The sequence below is a fragment of the Aythya fuligula genome, chromosome 1 (assembly GCF_009819795.1).
Source record: "Aythya fuligula isolate bAytFul2 chromosome 1, bAytFul2.pri, whole genome shotgun sequence".
NCBI classification, from domain to species: domain Eukaryota; kingdom Metazoa; phylum Chordata; class Aves; order Anseriformes; family Anatidae; genus Aythya; species Aythya fuligula.
In genome coordinates this window covers 124,034,041-124,053,231 of record NC_045559.1, presented here as the reverse complement: position 1 = coordinate 124,053,231, position 19,191 = coordinate 124,034,041, and the positions used below count along the sequence as shown (strand labels likewise).

The 19,191-nt window shown below is 41.1% G+C and overlaps 1 protein-coding gene across 1 annotated transcript; it reads left to right on the top strand.

Moving 5' to 3' along the window:
• Positions 1-230: 230 nt before the first annotated feature.
• On the top strand, positions 231-13,866 carry EIF2S3 (eukaryotic translation initiation factor 2 subunit gamma). Its single transcript, XM_032189354.1, has 12 exons — positions 231-321; positions 1,453-1,516; positions 2,029-2,156; positions 2,272-2,393; positions 3,756-3,850; positions 5,050-5,208; positions 5,774-5,908; positions 6,748-6,842; positions 7,742-7,886; positions 8,304-8,473; positions 9,505-9,677; positions 11,245-13,866. The coding sequence occupies exons 1-12, from the start codon at positions 253-255 to the stop codon at positions 11,306-11,308; spliced, it is 1,419 nt and encodes a 472-aa protein (XP_032045245.1). The 5' UTR covers positions 231-252; the 3' UTR covers positions 11,309-13,866.
• Positions 13,867-19,191: the final 5,325 nt, after the last annotated feature.

The following is a 19,191-nucleotide window of genomic DNA, read 5'->3' as shown; positions in this document are numbered from 1 at the left end:
CCCGGCGGCAGGGCGGCGGGGGCCTTCCGCGGGGCTGCCCCGCGCCGCGCCTGAGCCGCTCCCTCTCCGCGCCGCCGCCGCCGCCCGCCCCGCCGCGCCGCAAGCCACGGCGGGGCGGCCCCGAGCCGGGCTGTGCCGGCTGCGGCGGGCAGCGCCGGGCGGCCGGGCTGAGGGCGGCGCGGGGCGGGGCCGAGAGCGGGGCCGGGGGACAGGCGGCGGCGCGGGCAGCCCCGGCTTCCTCTGGCGGCCAAGATGGCGGGGGACGAGGCGGGGGTGACGCTGGGGCAGCCGCACCTCTCCCGGCAGGACCTGGGCACCCTGGTGAGGGGCGGGCGGGGCGCGGGGCCGTGGCCGTGGCCGTTGGGTGGGCTCCCCTCAGCGCCCTGCGGCCGTTGGGCTCTCCCCGCGGCCTGTGACCGGGCTCGTGTCGCGCTTCCAGCCGTTGGTGCCGCCGCTGCGGTTCGGTGCTCGTCCCCCAGCGGCTCCTGCGCCTCCCCGCCTCGCTGCTGGGCTGCGGCTGCGCCTGCTCGGCCCTTTTTTCGCCCGTTTTCTGCCCGTTTTCCGCTCGGCCCGAGTCGCGTAGCTCAGCCCCGCCGGGCTGCGTGCCTCGCGCGGTGCCGCGGAGCCTCCGCTGCCACCTGCAGGGCGCTCGGCACGGCGAGCCTCGTCCCGGCGAGGCAGGCAACAAGGAGTAGCGGTATCAGGGCAGTTGGTGGGCAGAAGCTGCCTCGAAGCCGGACGTTTTGCTCGTGTGGTGCTCGAGAGTAGGGTGGGTGGTGTCACAAGGCTGTAGTGGGTGATGCAGGCAGTATGCTGGCTGCAGAAATGCCGTATTTGGCCAGGCGCTGTCAGTGGTTTCCAGCAGCAATCTGCTGAGGACAACAGATTTTTTCTTCCAGTACACGAGGTGGAAATAATAGTGTTGGAGGACGAAGTTGTCATTCAAAAAATCAGAATCGGAACCATGGCGATAATGACGTCCCTCTGCCTACTTACTCCACAAAGCTGCAAATATACCTGCATTTATACACTTTCTCTAATAGAACCTTAATCTCAAAGAAAACTACCATCTATTGCCAGACCTTTCTCTTTAAAACATAAGTACAGTTGGCTGTGTAGCCCGTGGAAAGGTAACATGATTTTACATGTTGCAACCAATTCAGTTTGGGGATAGATGCGAGGTATTTTTATTTTTAGAGCTTCCTTTTGAAGCTTTTTGTTTTGCTTACTTTTCTTCCGTCTTTCTTTAACACTGCAACCTCTTCTGACTGTAGGCTTTTTGTCCTATTCTGCATACTTAAAAAAAAATGGAATGCGTAACACTAGAGGTGCTTTAATGAGCTCGGTTGGATTTTGCTTAATAGAACTACTGGATAAATTTTAAGAAAATACATGTAGTACTCTAAACGTTTAGATCCAGGATGAATAAATTGTAAAATCTCCTTCATACAGGATGTTACCAAGCTGACGCCTCTGTCACCAGAAGTCATCAGCAGACAAGCCACAATTAACATAGGTAACAACAAAATTCTGAAAAAACGAGGGGCTGGGGGCATAACAATGTAACTTATTGTGGTGCTCATGTGTTAGCATATGGTACCTGTGTTGAAAAAAATGAAGAAATCCTTACTGAAGCACAGTAATGTAGATAAGGTATTCTTACTATAGATTTTGTCAAGATGCAAGAAGAGACCAGTCAAACCATTTTAACTTGAAAAGACCTGTGATTTTACTTCAAGAATGCCATGTTGAATTGCGTGGGGAGTAGTTGCTAAAGTAAAGTTTATTATACCTTAAAATTACACGTTGAAATGAGTTTCATGAAAATGCAAATCACGACAGGGCAAAGATCTGCGCGTCAAGAGACAGTTCTAGGGTGTTGTGCGTTTAAGAAACCCATATTTACTGTGATGGTACCACTGGGCGTGCTGGCTCCAGAGAGTTTGGGGTGATTATGTGTTGACCATAATAGAACACTGCACAAATTAAACAATGGCTTATTGACAAACATCTGTTTTTAAACCATAGGTACAATTGGCCACGTAGCCCATGGAAAGTCGACAGTAGTCAAAGCTATATCTGGAGTTCATACTGTCAGATTTAAAAATGAACTGGAAAGGAATATCACCATCAAGCTGGGCTATGCTAATGCAAAGGTGAGTTACTGGTAGAGATAGAGCAAATATGTTGCTGATATATTTCAGGGTGGATGGAAGCTTATAAATGATTAACGGTTAATTAAACCTCTCAATTTTTAAAAATTGCTTCCAGATTTACAAGCTGGATGACCCGAGCTGTTCCCGACCAGAGTGTTACCGATCCTGTGGAAGTAGCACCCCAGATGAATTCCCTACAGATATTCCTGGCACCAAAGGGAATTTCAAACTAGTCAGGTACCTGCTGTAAAATGAGTGGTGCAAATTGTATTTCCTTTATTTGCATTTGCTTTACAGAAATGAAAATAGTCAGGATTGAGCTGTGAGCTGAATGATAACAGACCGCGTGCTCGTAGATGCTGAGATGGGACACCCTGATCTGAGGCATCTCTTAAACTGTGTTCTCTGTCATTGTCTGTTTGCAGGACACTGAAGTGAAACGATGCTTTGTTCTACTCTTACCATAAGTACATTTTTCAAGCCACCAGAGTAAGAACTAATGTGGACTTTGCAAACTCATCTTTAAAATTCATTTCTGACGTGTGGCTTTTTTTCCTGCCTCAATGGATTAAAAAAAAAAAAAAGTTTAAAAGTTTTCCTAGTTCTAAAAATGAATCTCTTAAAGCCTGATTCTTAGTACTGGAGGACAGGCGTCCTTCATTTACTTCACAAGCATAGCATGGTCATTATGCAAGCATCGTAATCACAGCTGTGGTTGTGTGAGTCTGTACAATGATTGTTCAAATGAGAGTAGTCACAAAGGCAGTTGTATGACAGGATTCCTGGTTCATGCTTACGTATAAAATAGGCGTCCTGCTGTAGTCATGTGTTTCCTCCTTTTCCTCAGATTCCCAGTAGAGCACTAGTTCTAACAATAGCTTCTGTCCGAGTGTGATTGTCGTGCAGCCATTTTTAAGCTATTGCTTTAAAGCTTTAGGTTCTTTATCTTGCTGTTTATTTGCTTATGGTAGATTTTTAATGGTGCTGGTGAAGCGGAAAATTAGTCTCTTGCTTTTTGGTGGCATGCTGCAAGGTTTCTTCATTGAATAGTTTCACACAAGAATGTAGCGTGTCGACTGTTATCAGCTGCACAACGCACTCATAAGATTGGAGCTAGCAGCTGTAGTGCTGTCTCTGGATAAATCTTTGAAGTGCAATTGTTACCATGTAATTAAAGATGCATCATTTTCTAAAATTGGAGTGAGAGGCATCTTAAAAGAGATCAGAGAGATGGTGTACAATGTGCCAGTTCCTGTGTTTTTTTTGTTCTGGTGCATTTAAATCTAGTCTAATTTACATGTATTTTTTTGAAATATTAAAGCAATAACTAGTGTGAGTATATGGTATTGAATCTTAGAACTCAGCCTTTCTGTAGCCTTTCCATAGTCTTTGTGTTCTTAAGTGTATACTTTTAATATATTACTTCTCAGCAACTGTCTTGAAATTTTGTTTGCTTCTTTATTTACTTAAACTTGTTCTGTTTTTATTTATTTATTTTAACTTGTGTATCTGCTTAATCATTCACATAAGTCGGAGAAGTTGTTGATAATTGGCTTTTTTTCTTGTTTTTTTTTTTTTTCTCCCTTTCTTCTACAACAGGCATGTCTCTTTTGTGGATTGTCCTGGCCATGATATTTTGATGGCTACTATGTTGAACGGTGCAGCAGTAATGGATGCAGCTTTACTGTTGATAGGTAAGAATTGTTACACAAAAGCAGGGCTCTATTTTTTTTAATACCATAAGGCAGCTTTGTATGGGTTTTGAAATCTAGTGGGGTGGGGTGAGTGGTTAAAACAAGAGAATGCTTTTGAGATGTGTTTAAGAAGCTTAAGTGATGTTACACTGAAAATACGTTCCAACAAGCTTTTTTAAATACAGCTATACATGGTCAATAGCCTGGTAGCCATCAGTTGGCCAAGATAAATCTCTGTAGTGAATACTACTGTAACATTTATATTTTATGGAAATGCATTGGATACAGTTACTTTTATCTGAAGCTTCAGTTTGCTTTAAGTTTGTAGTCTTAGTCATACAGGAGAGTACACAGCCATCAGTATGAGCAGTAAATCCAGGTGAATATGGGGCAAATGCAGGTACAGGAGATTGAGCTTGACTAAAACAATTGTTCTGATTTGCAAGTGATCAGAAATAAGTAAAACTCATTTTTATATTAGTGAAACAATAGAATGCTCTACAGGGATACATGGCAATTACATTATCTGGACAGGGCATGTCAACAAACAAGAACACCAACTTCAGATATTGAAGTTTAAATAGTCCAAGGTAACTGATAAATAGGGAGTGACATCTTAAGTCTAGAAAGTGTGATAGACCAAACTAAAGTGAGATTAACTGTCATAATGGCACATGGGGTCAAAGTTGGCTTCTTGGATGGCCAGCTGTACTGATAACTGCCCTATTCACATACTTAATGTCTTTACTGTCTGTATTACAGTTTGGGGATGTTGCTGGTTTTATTGTTAGTGGTAAGAAAACTCTAAAGAATTTTAAGACCTTTCTTGAAAGGTCCAGTACAGTCAGTACTGAGATGTCTAGAGACCTAGAGGGTGGCATGATTCAAGTAGATGTGAGTTAGCTGTCAGTATCTTGGGAAACTTTAAATCTGTTTCCACTGGGAGCAAGTAGAATGGCAGACTGGTTTTGCAACCACTCATCTGTCATATTCTGTGGATGCTGAATCCAGCAGTTCTGGGAAAGAGTGGGTGTTTCACATGTAGCTTATATTTTTTTTTGTTTGTTTTTTTAAAAAAAAAAGGCTGACTTTTTTTTAAAAAAAAAAAAAAAAAAAAGGCACAACAGAAAAATGTCCTAAGTGCAGGAGATTTGTCAGTCTCTCTAGCTTCTATATCACAGTCCCTTTTCTTCTTTCAGCTGGCAATGAGTCATGCCCTCAACCCCAGACCTCAGAACATCTAGCTGCTATAGAAATCATGAAACTGAAACATATTTTGATTCTGCAGAATAAGATTGATTTGGTGAAAGAGAGCCAGGCTAAAGAACAGTATGAACAGATTCTTGCATTTGTACAAGGTAAGTTTTCACCAGCAGAAATCCAGTCAGTGGTGGAAGTTATTCGGTGTTGAGACATAGAGATGGTTTTTGTTTGTTTGTTTTTTTTATAAACGTATAGAAAAGCCCTGAATTGGACTTCACTGATACACATGGTCTGTTAATCTAAAAAAAAAAATAAGTGATTGGAGTTGTGCTTCATGTTTTGGTTCACGAAAACTGACTTTAAAATGAATGCCAATGTATCAAATGTTTAGGTATCTGATCTCTCTGAGGAAATTCTCTTAAGACTTTTTCTGCTCACCCAGAAGCAGATTACCTTTCTCAGTTTTCATAGAGCAACTGTAAAACTCCTCTGTGTGGAGTTATCCAGTGGCAACGCGAAGGTGGTTTCAGACTGCCTTGGAAAAGTAGGTCTGGCTGGTTTGAGCTAAGATGTTGAAGGGAAGAGTGTATGTTGTGATACTGCCTTGAGAAATACGTGTAAAGTGTGCTTCAAACTTCATTAGTGCTTATAACAATGACAGAACACTTGGTCATGCTTCTATAAATATTATATTAAGGCTTGATGTGGAACTGGTTTTAGGTACAGTTGCAGAAGGAGCTCCAATAATTCCAATCTCAGCACAGCTGAAATACAACATTGAGGTAGTCTGTGAGTATATAGTGAAGAAAATCCCAGTCCCTTTGCGAGACTTCACATCCGAACCAAGGCTTATTGGTATGTAAATGCTTATCTTCGGGCTTTTGTGATTTAAATGTTTCCTACCTTTACCTACACTCAGAACATCGTGTTGCAGAATGCTCTAAAAAGACATGGGCTTAAAAGGAGCATTCAGTTTGCTCTTTAAAACTCTTTTCCGAGACCTGTATAATTTGTTGATAGCGAAATTAAGCCAGTTAAATCTATCCAAGGTAATTGTTCTTTTGTATATGTTCTGTGTGTCCATCAGTAGTAAAATGCAATAAAGATGAGAAATTTGTCAGTATCTTAAACATTAATTGCTGTGGATTTAAACTTGATTTAACAAAGTATAGACAGGCTGTTTCGTTTGAAAAGTAATTTACGTGAAAATCCTATAGTTAGGGTAGCCTGGTTAAATTTCCTGTATTAAAAAGCCTCTGTTCTTGTACAGCATATTTTGAAATTCAGTGCCACTACAATAAAACCACATTTTTGCCTCTTCCCCCAAAACCCACAGAACATGTTCATAGTGCATATGAACGGAGTACATTAAAACAAGGTTACAAAGAAGTTGACGTTGTGAATATTGAAGTTTTCTAAATAGCTGATCATTGCTTTATTTTTCAGGTATTGATATTTAACTTAATGTGTGTTATGCAGAAATAGATTTTTAAAATACTGTTTATATATATGTGCTGCTTAAATGAATTTGAGAACAAATCAGCTAAATATTCATGTTTTATTCTCTCGGAATTATGTTTTCATAAATAGTTGGATACCTTCATAAGGATAAGGAAGTAATTGAAATTGTTGAAAAAACACAAATTCTTTGAAAACTGGCTCTTAAATATAAACTTGTTTCTTGTCCTTTTCAGTAATTAGATCTTTTGATGTCAACAAGCCGGGCTGTGAAGTGGATGACCTTAAGGGGGGAGTAGCTGGTGGCAGTATTCTAAAGGGTGTTTTAAAGGTAACCTTTTCTCTCTTTTTGGAGATTTTTAGTGATAACGAGTAGTTTTTGTACGTTTTCAGTACAAAATTAATCTATGTAGTTCATTTTTTTTAAGAAGAATACAATCATGTGGCACCTATCCTGTCTGTATGTGCATCATTGCTACTTTCCTGTTTTAAAATAATGTAACAAGAAACACTGATTAAAAAAAAATATTTTAAAAATATTTCTGTAATATTTTATTATTAATAATACTGTTTTCATTGCTTAACAAAAGTTGAGGGAGCTAATTACTTTTTCCCTGTCCTATCACTCTTACTTTGTCAATTATTTTGTGGAGGAAGGGGAAAAACTTTGAAGGTACCTCTTTTATGAAGGTATATAGGTTCCCACAGGTCTTGCTTCCTGTCTCAAGTATTCTGTAAATATTTTTTTCTTGTGGAATACTGTCAGTGGGTGGGAACTTCAAAAGTTACTGCATTAGACCGGAAAGCAAATTGTCTTTGAGCATTTATTAACTTGTATTTTCTTTTTCTGGTTTATGAATGATCAGTTACACAGATTAAATTAACACAATTTTTATTGGTGCTGTAACACTTCTAAATGAAATGTTATTAAAAAAAATAAACTTAATTTATATGTCACAATTAAAGCTGATAAAGATCCTTTGTAAAAGCAGTTATTTAAAATTAATTGGAAGGAAAAGCAATTGCTTGATTGGCTGTAAGATACAGAGCTTTAGGTATTGTCTGGCTTGCATTAAGCAGTGCCAAAGTCGTAGAAGTTCTACAGTAGCCCAAAACATAGGATTTGTATTAACAGTGGGCCTTGGAAGAAGTATGTCTTACCTATGACTAGTAGTTTCTTCATGTTCCTGTGAAACCACCTGTTAACCACTTTTTCACCTTTGTAATTAGGTTGGTCAGGAAATTGAGGTCCGGCCTGGTATTGTGTCCAAGGACAGTGAAGGAAAACTCATGTGTAAGCCAATCTTTTCCAAAATAGTGTCACTCTTTGCAGAACACAATGATCTACAGTACGCTGCTCCAGGAGGTCTTATAGGTAAGGATATTCTCTTACAGAAAGATCTTTCTGTCCAATGCTTATTGAAAACACTTGGTTACTACACTGAAATCCATTGCTAAGTGAAACCAAAAGGGATATGAGCAATTTCAAATACTTAGATGTAGAAAGAGACAATGTGTGTGAAAACTAAGTATTTATGAAATAATTTTCCTGTCACTAGCCAACTTCAATCAATTTAAACTGTTAATTTTATCAGCTATAATGGTAGAATATCTCTTCATGTGTTTTGCCAGCAAGACTGATCTGTCTTTCTGAAAGGGCTGTCCAAGTTCACAGGGAATTCACAGTACATTCTCAGTTTATTGTTTTGAGGTCTCATTCAAATATTTTAATAACATAAATGTGACATCTCCCTTTTGATTACTCCTTGGGACTTTCCTTGTTATGTTGTAGGAGTTGGAACTAAGATCGATCCAACTTTGTGTCGGGCTGACCGAATGGTAGGGCAAGTTCTTGGTGCAGTTGGAGCACTGCCTGAAATATTTACAGAGTTAGAAATTTCCTATTTCCTGCTGAGACGACTATTAGGTGTGCGTACTGAAGGGGACAAGAAAGCTGCAAAGGTCTGTACCCTTTTTAAAAATAAAAAATAAAGTATTTCATGTACTTTTTTTCTGATTTCTGTTTTAATAACATGTGCTAAGTTTCCTTAATACCTACATTTTTGATGTAGTATTTTGTTTCCTTGTTTGTATACGGTTGTTGCAAAACTGTTACCTCAAATTTTACAGAATAAAGCTCTTCAGAGGAATAGGAATTCATATCAGAGTAGCTTAAAATACTATGAAATACAAATATATCTTCAAGTTACATATTCTTTTAAACACATTGGTAGTTTTCCTTTGCTATCAGCATATTCATTGGTGCCATATGCACACACTGATTTACTTCCTACTTGCCTGCGTTTTGTAGATTCTCTCTTTGAAGAACTTCTTAAAGTTAAATATTTCTGAAAGACTATAGCTGAATAGAAACTGAACTTGATACACAGTATGGCTTTGTGTTCCATGGTCCATTTTATACTAACAAAACCAGAAGATCATACTGTTCCTTCTTAGCGTTAACATCCACAGCCTGCTTCATGCAACAATAAATGAAATACTTCAGTCCTCAGATCCTCTGTGGAATTATTTTTTGAGAAATCATTTTGATGTATGTAGGCATAAGGAAAATGAAAATATCCAGATAATTTAAAAGAACGGTAAAACACTTTGTAGCAATATGTAAGATGATGATTTTGCTTTTGATAGAGTATGTGCAGTTCTAGGTATGTATTACAGTAAATAGGATATACCTTCTTGGGATTTAGGTACAACAAGAACCTGCAGTACTACGTGTATTGGCCTTCACAAGAGTTAAAAATATAAACTTTTTATCCACTGATGCTTTTGCATGGTTTTTATGTGGGATATCTATGGTTTTTACATTTCTCAGCTGTATCATTTTTGTGGCCATTAGGTAATAATGTTCAGTACTGTCGGTGGTATTTCTCTTCATTTGAGGAATTGTGTTGCTAAGTGATCTTGGCTTAGTGTGAGCAGGTTATTTTAAATACTAAAGCTTATGTTTCAGACTTCTGTATGTCTTATTTCAGGTGCAAAAACTATCAAAGAATGAAGTTTTAATGGTAAACATAGGATCCTTATCTACTGGAGGGAGAGTCAGTGCAGTAAAGGCTGATTTGGGCAAGATTGTGCTAACCAACCCAGTGTGCACAGAAGTAGGAGAAAAAATTGCCCTGAGTCGAAGAGTTGAGAAGCACTGGCGGTAAGTGGGCAGCAAATTGGTAGAATATCTAGCTGTTATGATATAAACACAAAAAATGCATGGAGGCTAAAAATGATAAGTGGATTCGATTGATGATTAATGTTAAGCTTAGTGCTGTACTGCTCTTTAGATGATTATGCGTACTGTAACTCTTATGTATTTATTCCATAAGAACATAAGGGTATTTATATTCCTTGACCCTGCACAATTCTTGCAGTATGAGGGGAAAGTATAAGGAAACAGGAGCATTCACCCGAGAAGTTCTTACTGTGTGAAAAAGAACTCAGCCTTTAGTATCCATGGATGGGTGTTCCAGTTCAACAGGAAAGCACAGACAGGAATTTGGTGCTTCTTGTCTTGGAGATAGCTGATGAATCAGGAAACCCTGCACAGAGTGAGCAGAAGAAAAGAAAAAGATAAGTTCTTGAACAGGAGAAAGAAGAAGGGAAAAGAAATAAAGAACCTAAATTAAAATAGCAAAAGCAGAAAGGAAGAGGAGAAGGTATTGGAAACAGAACAGTGCTTTTTTTTTTAAGCCAGCGACTGTCAACTTATGCAAATTTTAATACAAGTTTTGCTCAAAGGCATCTGTCTTTCGTACTTCCCACTCATAAAACATAAGCAAAGTTTGCCAAAAGGACACTTGTCTCTATACAGTATTGTGGGAAGGAACTTGTTGCCTGAGGGAATGGAGTACTGAGAAGGTGGTAAGAAAGCAAGAAAAGAAGAGGAGAAAAAATAGAAAATAAATACATAAAGGCATAGAAGTTAAGCAGCAAATGGCAAAGCAAACAAGATGTACTTGTATGTTCCAGGGAACACAGATTCCAAATGTGGACTAGTTATAAGCTATAAGTATGGTCCCAAAAAGTAGGAAATCCAATGTTAATTGATTTTGGTTACTTTTTTTCGGTGCTCTGCTGATGATTACCGAATCATCATGAGAGCCCCTACCATTAGTGAATGAAATTGAAATGCACATAGTTCCTGTGCATCTCCTTGCTGAAAATGCAAAATGCATTAAAGATAGTTGAGTTAATATGGTCTGCCTGATGACTGTGTAAATGAACATGATCTTAAATTCTTTTAAGTATGTTTTTCTGAGGTGACAATGGCCTACAAAAGGGGCCTTAATATAAGATTACCAAACTGAGAATTGATTTACCTTTATAGGTTGTAGTTTCATTAAGAGTTAGAATTGTTTATAATTTTACTGCCATCTTGTCTGAATCCTCACATTTTTATTTCTCTCTGAAAGTAATGCAGCACTTTCATATAGGTAGAAAGAGATTTAGCTATATTTACAGTTACCTATTGCAACTTATGTTACAAAACCTTCAGATTTTTTGTTTACTGTTGGTGAGGTGCATTCTTAATAGATAACAATCGTGCAGATGTTCTATGTCTCTCATCCTTAGATCTTGCAGGATGTTTTGTGAGGAAGGCAAGTGGGGAAAAAATCCAAAATATGTGAATTGAAGGCTTAAGCACAATAGAAGTACGTTGATTTATTCTGGATATTTCTAACTGCTATTAAAAGTAATATAAACTGTTTTTCTTTTTACAGTTTAATTGGTTGGGGTCAAATCAGAAGAGGAGTGACAATCAAGCCAACTGTCGATGATGACTGAAGAACGAAAAAGAGTGCTTCATTTTTAAAGATGAAGTGCCTATTCCTATCTACTTTGGAGGGGGTATATTTTCACAGTGGAATTGGAAGCTGTGCAAACATTATCTTTGAGTTGTATGGCTCTCCTTGTACATCTTACTGAATTTTACCCTCTTACTAAAATACTAGTCATTATCACCATTAAAAGTGTAAAAGAAATGTTGTAGAAGTGGGTTTCATTATCCACATTTTAGTAGAAATTAATCGCACATGTCTCACGGCATGTCTAATTTATGTTTTCTCTTTCAGACATATCTGTTTAATATCAGTCAAGCCAGCCCCAGTGTAACACACAAACTATAAATCTGGTATGGAAATAAAATAATATCACTTATTTTCATTAATTCCTAAAACATATTGAATAACAAAAGAGAGCAGTGATTGCTCAACCAGTACAAGAATTAAACAAGCAAAAAACATCCTTTCCCGGAAGACTAGTACCCTTTCTGCACAACATCTTGGTTTATTTAGTCAGCTGTTTACAGCAAAAGCTTTCTTCTGAAATTTGTATGGTTCTGACTGTAGGATTGTGATTGTAGTACATGTTATAATTAAGATGACTTATATTTGTCACTTTCAATATTACAAGGAGCTTTGGATAAACCCCCAAAGAAAAAACACAAACTGGATCTGAATTGACAGTACTTTTTTTTTTTTTTTTGAACTTACGTTAGAATGGGTTTACAAAAAGAACAGGATTAACTTGAAGCATAGCTGTTTATCCTTGTGGAACTTGTGAGCAACCTGGCATATTGTAAATTAAGCTATTGAGCAATTACTAGCTGTGATCTTGAAGTATAAAATAGCTGGAAAAGGCTGTTAAGGGAATGATTTTGAAGGACAAAATCACAATGAGATGAGAAAGGTATAAAAACCACTTTTGCTTTCCTGGATCACATACTCCTTGGAAGAAAACAATGTAACAAACTTATTGTGGGGTGCTAACACTCATTCTTTTAGGTTTAACTTCTTTTCATTTGTCCTAGTGTAATTAGTTGTAGGTATTTCATATAGTAGACTATTTAGCAAGTCATGCTGCTTCCCATATTTTTATACAAAGTACTGTCTTCATTTTCAAAATCTGGTTTGAGCTACTGTGTTTAGGATGGTCAAGGGTATTCTAAGGGTAAATATTGTTTCACTCATCAAAATGGACTTCAGTGAAGCAGACTGGTTTTGTTAATGATTTCACACTGTATTTTGTGTTGCCTTATTCCATCTACATTCTTGTACTCAGTTTCTCCATTTGTAAAGTACTTCTACCTCACACAGTGTTGGGACTAAATGCATTGATTTTTGTATAGTGCTTCTCCTTTTAAAAAAGTGTCAGATACAGTTCTTCCTGATTCTCCTAGTACTTGACCAGTATACAGTGAACATGGATGTTTCAAAGATTGCATCTTCAATGCTTTGGAAGCTCGTTTATGTAACTCTGAATTCTAAAGACTTGGATAAACTAAAATCTTACCTAGTTTGGTTGCATGAGGGCACAGAAGCGAAAGTAAGCCAACACAGTCAGTGCCAGAACAACTCTGCCACAAAATTGAAATCTACTCCAAAGAGTTCTTCCTGGATGCCCTCAACGTGTGGGTCTAATACTAAAGAAATGCTAAGCCAAAATGCTTCTGATATATTGGTTAAGCACCCACAGGCATTTTTAGGCATCCATGTATTTTGGAGTTTAGGCCTTAATGTCTTGATCTGAAATTCAAAAGAAGTGCTATAATCTTTCCAAAACACTTGATGTATTCCTTCACTTAGGTAGGTAATAAATGCAAAGTACTAGTATTGTCCTAGTGCTGGATCAGTAGCCGTAACTACATCACTCCATCTCAATATCCATAGGTCATTACTTAGTTTGGGTCTAAAATATGGTTTGATACTGCTGTAGTTAATATCAAATTTATACATTAGGTATACGTTATCAGTAATAAAAGTGCTTTATGAAATTTTGTTTTGTTCCCTCTGAAACATTAAGCAATACCTTGTTTGGCTGATCGTGTGCACAGGAACTGATGGGAACTAGTGAGCGAGTAGAAGCAATTGGGTGCCAGGATGGTAAACCTTGATTCTGGTCTGTTTTTACATCAGCCTGCTTTCACGGTGGCTTTTCCAACAGACTTGGCTAGGTGTTTGAGCAGCTGCAGCCCTCTCCTACAGCAGTTTCTTTTATTTGGAACTTCCTCCTGATGGTGGATTAGGCTCATTGTATGTGGGTGTATGCTGTGTCATGCAGAAAAAGAGTTGCCTAAGAGTGAATGGTTGTTCAAGAATTGTCTGTCTAGAATGAAGTCTGTTCCTGATCCTCTCCAAGAAAAGGGATGTTAGGAGCATGCGTGGGTGGTCTGAGTTGTGAACTGGGATTTATATATGACAAAGTGTGCTATATATTTTGTCACACTGTGGTGAATGGGGCGTGTAAAATGCACTTTGTTTTTTTTGTCACTAGAATTTTCCTCTAACTGAAAAGCTTTGGCTCTGCTGGTATGAGTATTAAAAAAAAAAAAAAAAAAAAAAAAAAAAAAGGTTTTGATTTAGATGTAAACATGAAGCACATGACAGTAGTCAGAGCCAAATACAAATGTTGTAAGTGTAAATATGTAATGTGCTGATGTGTCTGTGTACAGCCACCTGGCATTCACTGGCTACAGAGATGAAATTGAGATGCCATGATCTGGATGTATGAAAGTAGAAGAGAAGATCCATACTAAACTAAGGAAGTTAATTATTTAATGTTCTTGATTTGAATGAAAAATAGTAACAGTACTCATGTGCCCTGTCCCTTTACTAAGGATCTGTTTGAAAGGAGCTCTTTTATTTGAACCTTTTGTAGGTCAGATTTAGCAACGTGAACATAGGTGCCTGCTTCAGGTGTGTTGGATAGCCAAGGCACGTGTATGGAACTGGCAGCCATCGGTTCCTGCACTCTGGAGCAGTAGCTGGCAACCAGGCAGGATACAGCAGGGCATCTCAGGTGGCACCAGGTACCCGTGTTTCAGTAACTGGATCTCTTCCAGTGATCTGTTAGCATTTGGTAGGTGGCTTGAGGAGGGTGCTAGGGTGGAACCTCTCAGCTATGCGGAGGAAAGTAATGTCAATCACAGAACGGCCGAGGCTGGAAGGGACCTCTGGAGATCATCTGGTCCAACCCCCTGCTGAGCAGGATCACCTAGAGCACATTGCACAGGATGGCATCCAGGCAGGTGTTGAATATCTTCAGAGAAGGAGACTCTACAACCTCTCTGGGCAACCTGTGCCAGTGCTCTGTCACCCTCACAGTGAAGAAGTGCCCTCAGATATTCAGCCAGAACCTCCTGTGCTTCAGTTTGTGCCCGTTGCAACATCATACATGTACATCTGTGCCAGGCCTCTCATCATCTTAGCAGCCCTCCTCTGGACTCGCTCCAGTAGCTCTGTGTCCCTCTGGTACTGGGGAGCCCAGAACTGGACACAATGCTCCAGGTAATACATCACCTCACTACATATTTTGTAAAAGCATTCCAGCGTGTCAAAAATCCATGAGATCGGTGTAAGTTAGCTGTCTTTTAATGAACCCGTAACTGGTTCTCTATTAAAACTTGTAAGACACGTTGGCTGCCGGTCATTCCGAGGAGTTCAGTAACAACTTTACTGGAAGAAAATCCATTTTCCTTTTAGGAATTAAAAGAGAATCAGGAAAGAGAAACGCTATGCATTTCTGTTGGCAGCTTGGATTTAAAATGTGGTTTTAAGGCCAAATCATCTGTCGTAAGATTGTAGGTGACAGAATATGGGAAATCCTGTTCTTGCTTTCCCCAATTAGGAAATTAACCTTCATTTCCTTAGGTATCTAATGTAACTTAAAACTTTATACCGTTGTGCTCTATCTCCATTAAACTAAAAATAAATTCTGGTCCATGTGCATACATCAGTCGCACAGGTTCATTAATTCACACTGGTAATGCAATTAAAGCCAGGATGGTGTAACTGTAGTATTACAAGTCCAAGCAGCGTGTATTTAAAAATATATATATATATAAATAAAACCATAAAATCAAAACATCTCTATTTTTCCTTCCCCAAGATTCTGGCTGTTTCTACTTTTTAATTATTTTTGAGAGTTACTCTGCGCTGATTAAAGAAAGGAGGCATGCCCGAGTGTCTGCAGAGCATCTGCATGGCCATTTCCTAGGATACGAAGCTGGTTGTGCAACAAGGAGGTAACATGAAGAGAGCATTTCCCAGAATTGTGCTGCTGCTGCTGCTGTTAACAGTTTAAAAGCTGGCTTGCAAAGCCATGATTTCACAAAAATACTGGGGAAAAAACCGTCATTATCTTAGTAACATATTGGTATTTTCTCTAATGCTTTAGTATGTTTGTTGGTTAGGGTATTGCATACGTGTAACACTTGCTCAATGCAAATAGGACAGTGAATGGATATGCAGGAAACTAATTCTGTGATGCAGCAAAGGGATAAAGAAAGGTAAAAGCTTGTATTTGTGTGCGATGCTTATTGAGGTCCTTTCTTTGAAGAAACTTATAAAATGCTGAGGAACATATAAAGTCTTAAAAGGATGAGTAGGCTTAGATTCAACAAAAATTTAGGATGATTTTTTTTTTTCTGCATTTTGTACCTTAAAAAGAGGAGGTTTGGGGAAAGCTTGGTTTGTAATCATACATATGCGTGGGAAAGGAATTCACAGGTGGCTCCATGCTGTTTCACATGTCCTTGAATTAGAGATAATGAGGAAACAAGCAGTAGAATCAAAAACTTGAGCAAGGCTGAGATAAAGTAACTTGGCTACAGTGTTAAAGATGAGCTTTGGGCAGTGACCAATTGCTGGCTGGCTCGAGGCACGTGTCTGAGGGTCTCAAACCAGCTGTATGACCGATTCGGGCGCGTGGACAGTGTGTGGAGCTATGGGGAAAGTATATGTAGTAGTGAAAAAGGGCAATAAAGGCCTTCTGTTCAGGAGCCATCAGGAGTCTGTGTCTTGCATCCCTTCAATGGTGACCCCGACGTGGGAGGAGCAGCGCTGCAGGAGCATCTGAAGGGAACCCAGCCGAAGGAGTCAAGCTCACAGCTGGACTGCAGCTTCAGCCCCAGGACATGGCCTGAAGGACAGGTGAGCAGCTGGGCGTTAATCATGGGAGCTGGCCTTTCTAGCCTTTCGCCGGAGGAAGAGGCTATCGTGAAACTACTAACGCAACTCCTAATAGACAGGGGAGTAAAAAATGAGCCGTTTAAGATAAAGCTACTATTGAAATTTTTGCGAAAACAAGGGTTCCCCTCAATGGCTTCCACAGTATTCAATGTAAAAACTTGGGACCAAGCGGGGAAAATACTATGGAAAGCAGCGTCCAGGGGGGATACTAATGCTGCTGATGTGATTACTACGTGGTGGCTGGTGACTGAGACTTTAAGATCGTGGCAGGCAGAAAAGACAGTACAGAGCACCGCTGCCCAGGCCATGACAGCAGCCGAACCGAGATCAGAGCCTGTAAGGTCCCCAGGGCGGTGCAAGTTGATAGACCTGGGGCATGACAAGGAAGAGGGCCGCAGACCGCTGCTGAACCCCTCGGCTCCTGCCTTGCCTACCCCCGGTAATGCCTTCCAGTGGGACCTAATTAAAGAATTAAGGAAGGCTGTGACCACGCATGGATTACGCGCACCATTCACTCAGTCGTTGTTGGAGTATGTTATGGCTGGCCAGCTGCTGGTGCCGTACGACTGCCGACAGATAGCCGCGCTGATTTTAACGCCGAAACACAAATTGCTCTGGGAGCAAAAATGGGAGGCAGGGTGCAGGTTAGCCGCCCTGGGCAACATGCAGCGGCCGCCTGGCGACCCCCTCCGCGGGGCCGGGGTCCCACAGCTGATGGGGACGGGGCCGTTCCTGGACCCGAGGCTGCAGGCTCTGCTCAACGCCGCTGTCCTGCGGCAGTCCGCCTCTCTGGCCCTGCAGGCCATGCTGAAGTTGCCTGGAGCTGGAGAAGCCGAGCCATCGTTTACCAGCATCAGGCAAGGCGTTACCGAGCCCTACATGCAGTTCATTGGCAGACTGCGAGGCGCTTTGGACAGACAAATTGACAACCGCGAGGCGAAGGAGGTCCTTACGCTAAACCTGGCAGTGGAAAACGCAAACGCAGACTGTAAGAAAATACTCCGAGCCCTGCCTGCTAATGCTACGTTGGTACAAATGATAAAGGCTTGCAGTCGAGCTGGGTCCATAGACCATCATGCTGCTGCTTTGGCTGCAGCTTTTGCTGCCACACTTAAAAGCGGGGGTAAGCGGTGTTTCCACTGCCGGGCCACGGGGCATTTTGCCACTGAATGCCCACAGCGAGGGGCCGGGGGGGAAGGTGGTAACCCTGCTCCTCCCACCATTTGCCCGCGGTGCGGCAAGGGGTGGCACTGGGCGAGGCAGTGCTGCTGGAAGCATAACGCAGAGGGTCAGCCTTCACAGCCGCGGCGGGGACACAGCAAGCGGAGCGCAGGACAGGGCTGCACGATGACACCAGTGGCCGGGCCGTCCTCGCAGAAGTCACTGGGGCAGGTGGTGATGACTACTGGGCCGCAACCGCAGCCGCCCCCTGCTCCAGCAGTCCCACCGACTGCGTCACCGTGGGTTCCCGCACAGCCCAAACCCAAGAAAGCGCCGCATGGGATGGCTCTGCAGTAATGAGCTGCACCCTTTGGGACATTTGGGTCTGTGAAATACCTCTGAACGTAAAGGGATCAATAGGGAAGAGATGCAGCACCCGCTTGCTAGGGCGGTCTAGCACCACACTGATGGGTCTTTTTGTGCTGCCTGGAGTAATCAATGCTGATTATGAAGGAATAACACAAGCAATGGCATGGACTCCCTCTCCTCCAGTGCTCATACCCAAGCAGACTAGAATTGCACAGTTCATGCTATTTGAAGCCATAGTTCCACAAGCAGAGACACATGACCCACACAACGCGGGGTTTGGATTGACGGGACCCCCATCAGTTTTTTGGGCCTCAGCCATCGCCATCAAGAGACCTACACTGACCCTAACACTTCATCACCCAGAGGTGACCCCTTGAGTGCACAAATAACCACATTAATGGATACCGGGGCAGAGGTCACGGTAATTGCTCTTCAGGATTGGCCCAAAGGTTGGCCATTAGATTCCACCACAAAAAGCTTTGTGGGAGTTGGTGGTGTCTCCGATACTTTTCAGAGCCGGGATATGCTTACCATTAAGACTCGTGAAGGCTCGCTCTATAATGTGATGGGACAGGGAGAGTTTACCCTGAGCTTTCCAGAAAATTTTCAATAGCGACCATTGACAAATGACCACGCATGAGACTCACCTGGAGGACTAATAATCCTCCATGAATCAATGATGAATCATTGGCCGCTCCCTGCAGAAAAGGTCACTGCTCTCCAAGAACTTGTCTAAAAACAGTTACAATTGGGACACATTACCCTCACAACCAGCCCCTGGAATTCACCTGTGCTTGTTATTAAAAAGAAAAGTGGAAAATGGCGATTACTTCATGATTTACGTCAAATAAACGATGCAATGGAAGACACGGGAGCTTGCCATCCCACATTACCTTCTCCTGCTATGATCCTTCGAAACTGGAATATAGTAATCATCAATTTAAAGGACTGCTTCTTTACTATTCCACTTCACCCTGCTGTTGCTCCTTGATTGGCGTTCTTGGTCCCCAAAATCAGTAAGACAGAACCAATAGATAGGTATCATTGGACTGTGCTGCCCCAAGGGATGAAAAGCTCCCCAGCAATTTGCCAAAGATACGTAGCAGGAGCACTATGCCCTGTATGCAAACAATTCCTGCATGTATACATTATCATTATATGGAAGACATA